Source organism: Antechinus flavipes, chromosome X, assembly GCF_016432865.1.
Source record: "Antechinus flavipes isolate AdamAnt ecotype Samford, QLD, Australia chromosome X, AdamAnt_v2, whole genome shotgun sequence".
In the NCBI taxonomy this organism is placed as follows: domain Eukaryota; kingdom Metazoa; phylum Chordata; class Mammalia; order Dasyuromorphia; family Dasyuridae; genus Antechinus; species Antechinus flavipes.
In genome coordinates this window covers 21700398-21712663 of record NC_067404.1, presented here as the reverse complement: position 1 = coordinate 21712663, position 12266 = coordinate 21700398, and the positions used below count along the sequence as shown (strand labels likewise).

Here is a 12266-nt window from a genome sequence, read left to right as displayed (position 1 = left end):
TATGGTGGATAGTCCTCACTTGGTGAAGTTACTGCAGTGTCCCTTCCTATTTGAGATCTGCCAAACTACCCACACCGACACTTTGGATCACCTTTTGTAATTGCTCTAAAGCATAAATCCAAAGAAATGTCAGCAGAGCTTCAGCATCCCTCTGTTTAAGCTCCAACATTGCCTCTAAACTACATGTTCCCATAATGTGACACTAAGATAGCTCTTGAATTTTGTCTTGATGGAGTCTGGGTGATCTTGAGTTGCCTCATGGGTACAGGCCTAGGCTACCACCTAATTTGTGAGACATGCAGAACAGCAGCTAGGTTCCATAGTTGCCTCTGGGATGTATAGAGTATTTTAGGTGAAGATCTAGTTCACACCATAGTATCAGGACCCCTCTGCTAGGGTATTGGTGGTCCTGGGTTGGGGTCAGGTAAGGGACATCAGTTAGGAAAGACAGGGCTAATTCATTCCTATGGCATCTCTGGACTTAAAGTAGATACACTGGAGATGGGCTTTGTAGTTGCATTTAGAACCGTGCCAATAATTCCTAAAGCCTCCTTGACATTCATTAACAATAAAGAATTCTGAAATTCCTTTTTAAAGCCATGATCAATTATTCTATCTCTCCCTATCTCTTCTCCTCTTTCCCTGCCATTTCCCTTTAACCCCATAAACTTCAATAGTTCCCTATTGCCTTTAGGATCAAACATAACCTCCTGTGGCTTTAAAACCTTTTCTCAACCTAGTTCAATTTCCTTTTTCAATCTTGTTATACACTACTCCCTTTCCTTCACACTTCAGTCCCACCTAGATTGGCCTTGGTATTCCTCAAACACAATATGTTGTCTCCAGTGCCATTTTCACTGCTTGCTCTCAGACCTGGAATGTACTTCTTTACCTCCACTTCTTAGAATCTTCCCTGTCCTTCGAAAATCAGCTCAGGTGCCACCTTCTATCCGAAGCCTCCCTGAACCTTCTCTCTTTTCTAAAATTCTATGCTATCTGGACAGTTTTTCCTCCCTAGATATCTAGAAAGTAGGGACAGAGATTGTTTTTTATCCATAGTGTTCATCACAGTGCCTCACACATAGTAGGTGCTCAGTAAATGTTTGTTGAAAGATTGATTAGAGCCTAGTGGCATAGATATTGTGGTTTTCTGGTAGTCCAATGGTGCTATACCAGTTATGTTCACATTAGCTTAAATCTAATCTTACTCCAAGCCCTCTTTGTAAAAATAAGATCCTTCTAGTTCGTTTTATGTTTAACATTATGTGATATAGTATTATATTACACATATATGTTATGTGTATATAATTAGACTGGGGAGCATATAAATATCTGCTTACTTGACAAAAGAACTTGAAATGGCTCATAAACTACTAGAAGTGCAAAATATTGCTTTAAAGGATAAAATAGAATTTGAAAGAAACAAGGGGAATATATACTTTCAGGCATCAGAACTGGACACATTTTTAATATTTGGGCAGTCAGTATGGCTGTAAACTTTCTGGCTCCTTAGGCAAAGCAAATACATTTGGCCTTAGTTTTTGTTTTCTGACAAAAGAATGGATGTAAATTCATTTATAGAGACAGAATTTTTTTCCTGGAACTAAAGTCAAACAAATTTATTGTTTGAGTTCTTATATGAAGGTTATTGAGTAGCATAGTGAGCAAATACCTTCAGCTGTAGTTTTACACAAGATAAACAAGTGCTATTCAACTGTCAGATTCTCTTATGGCCTTGCTATACGCATCATCATATTATAACTCATCGAAAGGATTTGTGCAAGGACTTGAGATACATTGGTTGGCTTTCTGTTGATAAAATAGGGATAAAACTTGGAGAAGCTAAGGCCAAAAATAAATAGTTAATATGCCCATTGAACTGCAACTCTCAAATATTAGATATCTTAATCTTTGGATAGGTGCTGGATCGTCCAACAGATGCCAGTGGTACTTAGAACTTACATTGTTCATTGCAGTGAGAGCTCTAAATTTGGTAGCAGTTTGAAGTAGATTTGTGTTCTTTCTCAGATCAACAAGTAACTTTAAATCTTCTAAAGATTACCATTTCAATTCGTTCTCCTTCTCGACTGATTTTGGTATCTGTTTTCATTTTGTTTTATGGAAGTAACAGAGAAACCCTGGTGTAGCCCTTGGCCATGCAGCATGTTTAGAAGCATGTATTATATTCACCTGCTTTCCAGCCTCAAGGTTTGGCTCCTTTAAGAAATGAATATAATAAGATTTTCATCTCTTGTTCTTTAATGATGACATATTATTATTCTTATGAAGTTTTATTTTCTTCTACTCAAAATTATATTCAACTCCTTTACATATTTAATCATATTCATAGCATTTTAGTGCCAGAAGGGACCTTAGAGATCATTTAAATGTTTAATAATATTTAGTCAGTTAACACTGTCAAGAGAAGGCAAAGATAATTTTCTTATTCCTAAAACTTCCAGTTAGTCTTTGGGAGTTCATTTAAGCAGAATATAGTGTATACTAGCACTTTTATACGTGTGGACCAGTAGATAATCTGTAATTGCAATTCCCTATACTTAGTACCCTTTCCTTTTGGTGTAGGTAGTTGAGTTCAGGCTCAGAAGATAAAAATAAGTATGTCTAGGTTTAATCTCCAGAACACATTACTACTCAGATCACCACTGACTCTGGAGCAGCATGGGGCTAGATCATAGAGCCATGTGCTATACATTGGGGAATACAGAGTTGCCATACGGGCCCCTGCTTGTCTTTCTCAAAAAGGTTAGTATCCAAGACCATACCTAGCATAAAGCTAAAGAGAACATAACAGCAGATAGTCTACTAGAGCTAGGCCCCACCTCCCTGGCGGCTTCCCTTAAGCCTAGTTCTTCATGAACCTCTCAAAATATTGGTTGGCTCGACCCTTGTCCAGCAGTACTGACAAGTGTTCATTTCAGGATGGGCCTTACTTAAATATTTTATCTTCTCTGACTCGTGTAGAGAGCCTCTGGTTTGTAGCCCAACTGTTTTCCTCTGCCTTAGTGCTCATTAGAAACATGTCTAGTCCTTCTTCAGAATCCTTTTTTCTGTTCTGTCTTGGGTCGGTGTTATTTTGTTTTCTTTAAGTGGTACAAAGAGCATCATAGTTATCTTGTTAGTTTTTGCTTTTGCATTCTGACATAAATATTGATGGTAGAGGAGTGAATTTTCACTTAGTATGCAAGTATATTTTTCTTAAGGAACATTTAGGAAGTTGAGAAATAAAGTTGAACATCTAGAAAATTTCACAGAACTCTGTAAATTTCAACATGGCATAGACATTCTTATAAAACTGCCTGATGTTTTTTCATTTAACAATAGGCAAAAGTTTCTTTTTTCTTTTCTCTCTTAAGGTAATCAAGTTCATGTGGTATTGTTTCCTTGTGCCATATAATAACTAGAAAACGTTTCTTTACAAGTATAATCCAAAACACTAATATTGTCTTTGGTAAAGCAGATTGATCTGAGTAAATAAAATCTCAGTGTTTGCATTTATTCCCTTACTCCTGAAACTCTTCTATTCTAGGCTTCTATTTCTAGACAACTACTAAAAGTTGTGTTTAAATTTTATAAAAAATATTAGTTTTAATATTCATTCATTTGGCAGATATTTATTAGGTACCCTACTGTGAATTTTGCATAATTTAGCTATTTGAAACTGATCATTTAAAAAACTTTGCTTTGTGTTCCAAAAAGGTGATCAATTTGCAAGAAAAAAAATTGTATAATGCTTCAGTTTCATAAGAAAATAGATAGAGGTACTGATTGCAAATAAGTCTTTAGAAATACAGGTCATTAATTCTTGATTTTTTTTTCCCCAAACAGTATCAGCTACAGACGTGCATTTTCTAGCATTAATGGTTACTGGCTTAAAGATTTTAATTTATAAAGAAAAAAATGTAGAAAGTGTAAATAAGAGTACATAAATACAATTTAAGTAAGAATGTGAAGGTTATAGAATAAGGCATCAGATTATGGGTTAGATATAGATTATAAAATTCGAGAGGCAAAAGGAACCTTAGAAGTAGTAATGGAATCTAATCCCATCTCTTTTTTTTTCCAGATTTAGAACTGAAACCCACAGGTTGAATGACCCGCTGATGATCACAAATCTTGATAATAGCAGAGTATACTCAGACCTTCAGTTTTTTCTTGAAAAATCAACAGTGGATGAAGGGAATTATAGGAAATTGGTAGAGTAAAGCAGGACATTATCTGGTTCTCTCAAGTTCCCCCTCAAATGACTTAAAATAATGTCTCAAAGTAAATTTTAGATTGATAGGAATATATAGTCTAGATAAAGCAATCACTCAGCTTAAGACAATTTGATAGAATGTTAGGAAAGATCTAACCTATGAGTTGGTGGTCTGACTAGGAGGAAAGTGTGTCAACAAAGTGCAAGCCCTGATGGGGGAGGCGTGGCTATGTCACCTTTGTCACCACAGTGACAATATCAGGGTCGTAGCTGATTGGGACAGGGAGGGGAGGGTGTTTACTAATAATGGACAGGGGCCCAAACTTACTGGCTAGACAGAGTCTCAGGTTGTATTTGCAGGTGAGGAAGAACCAGTGCAGCCAGTGAGTGTGGTGACAGAGTGGTAGGGTCCCTGCTCCCAATTCTAAGAGGAAGAGGACTGGTTGTGGTCACTCACAGGAAAGCAGATTCTCTGGATTAAGTTCCAAGGCAGAGTGATAAACTGGTGCTTGTGGCAGGGATAGAGTAGAGGCTGATGGTGCATTTCCTGGATTGTAGGGAGTGAGTGCATCTGTGGTGGTGGTTGTGCCAGGGTCTTGGTTGTGGCTCAAGGTATCTGAGGTCATTCATAAACCAAGGTATAAACTGGAAGAGCAATGATCATGCCTGGTCTTGGATCACAGCACATTGGAGAACCAAAAAGTCATAGACCACCCCCTCCTGTTCCCCCAGCTAGAATTCTGAAAATAATAGCACAAAACCTCGAAGCCTGACACCTTGTTTCCCCACACCCTGACAGGAGAGCCCAACCGTAATGTAAACTTCACAGCCAAAAAATAGGTTGTTTAAAAAAAAAATGAATAAACAATAGAAAAAGAACTTGACCATAGGTAATTACTATGGTGGCAGAGAAAATCGGACTTTAAACTCAGACGATAACAGTGAAATAAAACAATAACTTGTAAAGCTTCAAAGAAAAATGTAAAATGGTCAAAAGTCCAATAAAGTTCTTGGAAGAGCTTCAAAAGCTCTTTAAAAATCAAATAAGAGAGATAGAGAAAAATTGGCAAAGGAAATAAGATTAATGTAAGAAAGTCACTAAAATTATAAAAGAAAACCAGTTAGAAAATGATATCTAAAAACTTTCTAAAGAAAATGACTCCTTAAAAATTAGAATTGAGCAGAAGTTAATGATTTCATAAAACATCAAGAAACAATAAAATCAAAAGAAGGAAAAAAAACAGATCAGAGAGAGACAATATAAGAGTTGTTGGACTTCTGGAAAGTCATGTTCAAAAAGAGTCTAGACACAATACTTCAAAAAAAATCTAAGAAAAATTGCCCTGAAGTTTAAGAACTAGAAGGTAAAATAGAAATTGAAAGAAATCTACCCATCATCAGCTGAAAAAGATCCCAAAACGAAAATCCATAGGAACATCATAGCTAATTTTCAAAACTTCAAAAGTCAAAAAAAAATATTATAAGCAAACAGAAAGAAACAATTTAAATGTTGTGGAGCTATAGTTGGGATAACACAAGATTTAGTAGTTTCTACTTAAAAGCCAAAAGAGCATAGAATAGGATATTCCAAAAAAAGCAAAGGAGCTAGGTTTGTAACCAAGAATAACCTAACCAACAAAGCAGAGTGTAATCCTGCAAGGGGAAAAATGAATCTTTAATGAATTAAAGGACGTTCAGACATTCTCTTTCTTGGGGGAAGGGAACCAAGGCAATTGGGATTAAATGACTTGCCCAGAGTCACACAGCTAAAACATGTTAAGTGTCTCAGTCCAGTTTTGAACAAAACACTTGTCTGTCAACAAATTGTGGCATATGAATGAAGTGTTGCATGCTGTTAAGAAAAGATTAAAATAATAAAAACTAAAAGCTATGGGGTCTTTTCCCAGAGTGATCAGGAAAAAGGGAAGGAATCTACATGTTTTAAAATATTTATAGCAGCTTTCTTTGTGATGGCAAAAAAACTGGAAATTGCAGGGGTACCCATCAATTGAGGAATGACTGAATAAGTTGTGGTATATGATTGTGATTTAAAACTACGGTGCTGTAAGAAATGATGAACAGCTTGATTTTAGAAAAATATGGAAAGAGTTGTAGAAAATAATACAAAGTGAAACAAGCAAAATCAAGAGAATGTTTTGTACAGGAATAGCAATGACCAATATGACGATTCAAATCAACTATAAACAACACTGCTATCTACTTCCAGGAAAAGAACTGATATATGGAAGTATATAATGTGTGGTTCCAGATAGATAGAGAGTTCAGAGAAACTGATAGGCTTTAAAAAAATCTGTTCCATGTGAGATTTTAGACTTTGGGAGACTGTTTTTAGAAATTTAGGCATATAAGTCTATTTTAATCCTTGCTGTTTATGTATATTCTATTGTGTCACACTTTTATCTATAAAATTTTAAAATTTCAAGGTAAGAAATTCTGCAGTATACTGCCTATGAAGTTTTGATAGATTCATGATTTGTTTGAGGATAGGATGGTGGGGATGTGATTTTTATTAATGTAGAAAACTTCTGGTGAGGACAGTTTCTGCCAGTGCAGATCAACAACTAATTTATACCACAGAGTTATAAAGAGTTGTCTAGGACCCAGAGATGTGTAGTTGACTTCTTGATTTTTAACAAAAATCTTTACTTTTGTATTTGTGTCTCTTTTAGGATTCTGGGGCATTACTGGACATTCCTTTGGGTGTCATTGCAAGGGTTGAAAAAATGGGAGGAGCTTCAAGCCGAGGAGAGAATTCCTATGGACTGGACATTACTTGTAAAGTAAGATATTTAACACTTTTGTTATAAAGCAAGGAAAAAATGATATTAAACAAACAAAAAAAAAAAGCTCTAGAAATTGAAACAGCTATATAAACCTAAGATTTTGAAAATGTTTTTCCATTCAAATGTTCACCTCCTTCCTTAATTGTATCACATTCTCAAGATGTAGTTTTCCAAAACTGTTAAGAGCAACATTTTACACAAGATATGTGCCTGCTTTTGTTGCCAAACCTAGAGGGAAAAAAAATAATATCCTGCTCTCCCTTTCCCCTTCCCCCCAAAAAAGGTCTGCTTACTCTTATGCTAACAAATATTATACTAAAGAGATGTAGTAAGAGTACTCATCAAAGGGATTAATCAAAGAACTAGCACCTAGATCTCTCAACTCCTAGCCCAGTGATTATAGATAGGGTTTCTAATTTTCATAGTGAATATAAATCCCAGTTTGTGGGGTTTTAGTGCTTAATTTGGTGCTCTGTTTTGGAGATTGAAGAAATTTAATGATCCTGTCCAGAGCAGAAACATATCTAATTTTTTTATCCTATTTCTTTTATTATTGTTAGCTGCTACCTACCACTTTGATCTGCTTCTTAAGTCAACACTATATATTCCCTGATTTTTAAGTGCCATGATCAGCTAGAACAATGGCGAGTAATAATTTGTCCTTATTGGGGGAAAAAAACTACTTCACTTCCTTCTTTTTTCACTGTATTTGGAAATCCACTGATAAACAAGCTTTTATCTCTCATTGAAACTGGGTTTGGGTGAGCAAAGGAAACTTTTAATAGTTTAATTTGAGGTTTCAGTTGTTTGAGTATATTGGGAATATTTTCTGCATCCTTAGTGTCAGTACAATTCAAAAAGTTCAAAAATTCTAAACTCTTACCAATGTTTTTCTTAGGAGCTTGTAGGATTCCATTTTTTTTGTGTGTGTTCCCAGAGAGCCACTTGAGCTTTTCTCATCATATTCAAAGGAAGGTGATTATTAAATTGATTTTGCTGGTAATTGTTAACAGAGTTGGAGTGATTAGAACATTCATTGGAACTATATATGCTTGAAAATAATTGTTAATAAAATAATCTAGAAATTGATCAGATTTTTGAAGCTGAATAGTTATGTATAATTGTGGGAAGTTTTTTTATGCCTTATAGATATAAAAAAGCCAAGTTATTGACAGTTTAAAGAAGTGAAATACTTCTATTTAGAGTGCTGGAGCCGCTCAAGACCCTTCACTCTTAGGAGTACTTATATAATCAACCATTATAGTTGCAGCTGTTGACCAAAAAAAACTAGCTTTGAAAAAGTACCTTTCTTCCTCCATCTGTCTTGTGCTTTGATTTATGGATAGACAAGTAGTATTCAGATTTTTTTAAACTATGCTTTAAGTTAGTACTTCCATAACTCATTATAAAGTGAATCATTCAGCTGTATTCAAAAGAAATTGTATTTAAATGATCATACTTTTAAAAAAAATTACATAGAATAATAGAACTGAAAGGGTTCTGTGTAGAAATTTATATAAGCTTGATCATTTTGAATCATTGACAAAAATTTTGGAACCTGGTCTTAATTGTCTTCTTGCTATATGTATTTTCCCCAAAATGTTTGCCTGAATTTATTTACTTGCTATTTAATGATCTTGGCAAAAATAAAAGTCAGTATTAAAAGAATGGAAACACTAATTAAAAATCATAACTTACTCTGTATATTTTTTGGGTTCCTGCATGTGGTAGAACATTTGTTGATCCTATACTTAAAAATGAAGGAGTATAAGGACTTCAAGCTACGTTGGTTGCCTGAACAGTCTAGCCTAACTCCCACATATCTAGTCTAGCACAGAGCCTAAGAATTGACATGATGATCCAGAAATCCAATGAGAAAAATATCAAAAAAAATAACCTGGAAAACAGGCCTGGGGGATGACTTAAGAATCACCAAATTCTCTAAAAACCATTATTTTAAAAAAAATTTTTTAAGTTTTTTATTTTCAAAACTTATGCATAATTTTCAATATTTCCCCTTGTAAAATCTTGTGTTCCAAATTTTTCCCTCCCTTCGCCCTACCTCCCCTAGATGGAAAGTAATCCAATATATTCTTCTATACATATTTCCAAAATTATCATGCTGCACAAGAAAAATCAGATCAAAAAGGGAAAAAACAAGAAAGAAAACAAAGCGCAAGCGAACAGCAACAAAAAAGTGAAAATACTATGTGCAATCCACATTCAGTCCTCACAGTTCTTTCTCTACGTGCAGATGGCTCGCTCTATCACAGACCGTTAAAAAATCGTTGTTTTTAAAAGCCTAGACTGTAGATTTTAAAATATCTTAAATGAATACTGCCCCAACCTATTGGAAACAGAGGTCAAAATGAAGACTGTGAAAACCCATCAATCACCACCTTAAAGAAACACCAAAAGAAAAAGTCCTAAGAATAGACAACATCCAGAGGAATCTTGTCTATCCAAGGAAAAAATATTATAGGCATCCAGAATGAAGCAACTCAAGTTCTAAAGAACCACATTCAGTATCGCACAAGACCTAGCAGTTTCTTCTTAAACCAGAAGAGAGCGTGGAATACAATATTCCAGAAGGCAAAAGAGAATGGCTTATAATCAAGAATAATTTGCCCTGCAAAGCAGAGTATACTTCTACAAGGGAAAAAATAAGCCTTTAATGAAATAAGAGATTTCAAGCATTCCTAATGAAAAGTCCAAAGCTGAATAAGAATTTTGAAATGAAAACACAAAAGTCAAGCGAAACCAAGAATGACAGATGTTTATTTGAGTAGTTGGAAGGGAGCTTTACAAGGACAAGATGTTAACATTCTCCTACTAGAAGCAGCAAGCATCCCATTAATATCACAGTTCTAATCATTAGAGCTAGTAATCCTGATAGTGATAGAAGCATTACAAATGGGTACAAATACTCTTTCTTTCTACTATTATTTGACAGTGTTTAAAATGATAGCTAGGTCAGATACATCAGAATATCAAAGAAGACCAAAAAAGGATATGACAAATGTTGAAGAGACTATGGAAGAATGGACACATGTTGTTGACCTGTTGGTGAAGCTATGATTTGATTTAGCCATAACAATTTGAAACTCTGCCCCAAAAGTCAATTAACTGTATATATCATTAGACCCCACTACTATGTTTCTTTCCCAAAGGGATCAAATGAAAAGGAAAGGAATCTATATATTAAAAAAAAATTTTAAGCAAAGATCTGAAAACTAAAGAGATTCCCCTCACTTGAGAAATGGCTAAACACATTTGGTCTAGGAATGTAATGAATTAAAATGCAATGTTGGAAATGATGAAAGAGGTGATTTTAGAGAATCCTATTTCCAAAAGAATATAAATTTTGATTGCTGAAATCTCCCAAGATACCTTGGGGTTTACTGACTAGATTTCTTTTGTAAGAACCATTCCTTAAACTCAGATCACTCTGGCTCTCATTAAAAATGTCATTTTAACATTTGACAGTAGGTCAAAGGCTAAACCCTGGTCAGTCATTGTTTGGGCCCTGATTTGCTCCAAGTGAATATAAATTGCAATTGTTTCTGTTTTGACCAGGAATTCTGAAGGTCTTCCCCTACCAGGTTGATTTTTTTTAACTAGGTAAAAGAAACCATTCTTTGGCTCAATTCTTACCTAGTCTTAGTCAGTGAATGACTGTTAGCTGAGTTTAACTGAGACCTATTGAAGACCTTAGTTTAAAAATGCCAAGGACTCCCATTGTATCCAGGGCCATCTCCAGTCTGATCTATAGCTGGCCACTGGACCCAGATGGCTCTGGAGGGGAAGGTGAAGCAGGTGACTTTGCACAACCCTCCCTCACTTAAATCCAATTCATCCACATGTCATGGCATCACCTTCCTGATTTCATAGTCTTTGAGAACTAAGGTCAAACAATAACAAGTAAAACTTATGTGAACTAATATGGAACCAGAAGAACAGTTTCTTTGACATTGTAAAGAATAACAACTTTGAATGATTTTATTCTCATCAAAGTCAGGACCAACCACGATTCCAAGTGATCTCTAGTGAAAGTTATCCTGATGGAAGGGTAATGAACTTAAGATAAAGAAACATACATTTTAAAAAAAGATGGCCATCATATGATCTGATTTTGCCTGAATGTATGGCTGTTTGGTTTTAATTCAGTTTTATTTTCAGATTTTCATTGTTTCCATCTTACCTACATTTTCTCTACCCCTTTTGTTTTTCCCCATTAAAAAAAATAAGAAAAACAAAATCCTTGTTATATGTAGTCAAGCAAAAAAAAATCCTGTATTATCTAGATCCAAAAATAAAGTCTCAATCTGCATATTGACTCCATCACTTCTCTATCAAGAGATGGGTAACATGTTTTATTATGAGTCCTTTAGAGTATTAATTGGCCATTGTGTTGATCAGAGCCCTTAAATCTTTCATAATCATTTATCCTTACAATACTTTTGTAATATTATTATATTGAATAGAATTGTATAAATTGTTTTTCTGATATACTCACTTCATCTTATACCAGTTCATACAAATTTTCCTTGGTTTCTCTGACACCATCTCCTTCATCATTTCTTAATACACAATAGTATTCCATCACATTCTTGTACCATAACTTTTTCAGCTGCTCATCATTTGGTGTTCACTCCATCAGTTTCCAGTTATTTGCCACTGAAAATAGCTCCTACTAATATTTTTTGTACTTATGGGTCCTTTTCCTTCTTCTGATCTCTTTCGGGATGTAGACCTAGTAGTGATACTAAAGGGTCAAAGCACATACACAGATCAATAATTTTGAAGGTATAGTTCTAAATAGCTTTCCAGAATGCCTGGATCAATTTATCCCACCAACAGTGCATTAATATATCCATTTTCCCACAACCCATCCATCCTTTGTCATGTTCCTTTTTTATCAGCTTTGCCAGTCCAGTAAGTATGAGCTAGAATCCCAGAGTTGTTTTAATTTTCTTTTCCCTAAATATTAGTGATTTAGAGCATTTTTTCATATGGCTATTGACAACTTGGATATCTTCCTCTGAAAATTGCTTATTTCTATCTTCTGACTATTTAGCAGTTGGGAAATGGCTTTTATTCTTATAAATTTGAAACTATTTCCTATATATTTCGAGCCATTCCTTATATATTCTTTTATTAATTTAATTACATTTTATTTTAGCTTCAGAGGTTAACATCCTTCTCCCTCCTGTACCTTTCTCATCTCCCTCCTTCCCACAAAGAAA

At 34.8% G+C, this 12266-nt stretch overlaps 1 protein-coding gene across 3 annotated transcripts in view; it reads left to right on the top strand.

The window, feature by feature from the left end:
• The window catches only part of MTM1 (myotubularin 1), a 97898-nt gene that overhangs the window by 42807 nt on the left and 42825 nt on the right, over positions 1 to 12266 (top strand). For all 3 annotated transcript variants that reach the window (XM_051969317.1, XM_051969315.1, XM_051969316.1), the window contains exon 5: positions 6907 to 7017. In XM_051969317.1, the coding sequence (XP_051825277.1) occupies positions 6907 to 7017 (111 nt within the window). The remainder of the gene's footprint in view (positions 1 to 6906; positions 7018 to 12266) is intronic.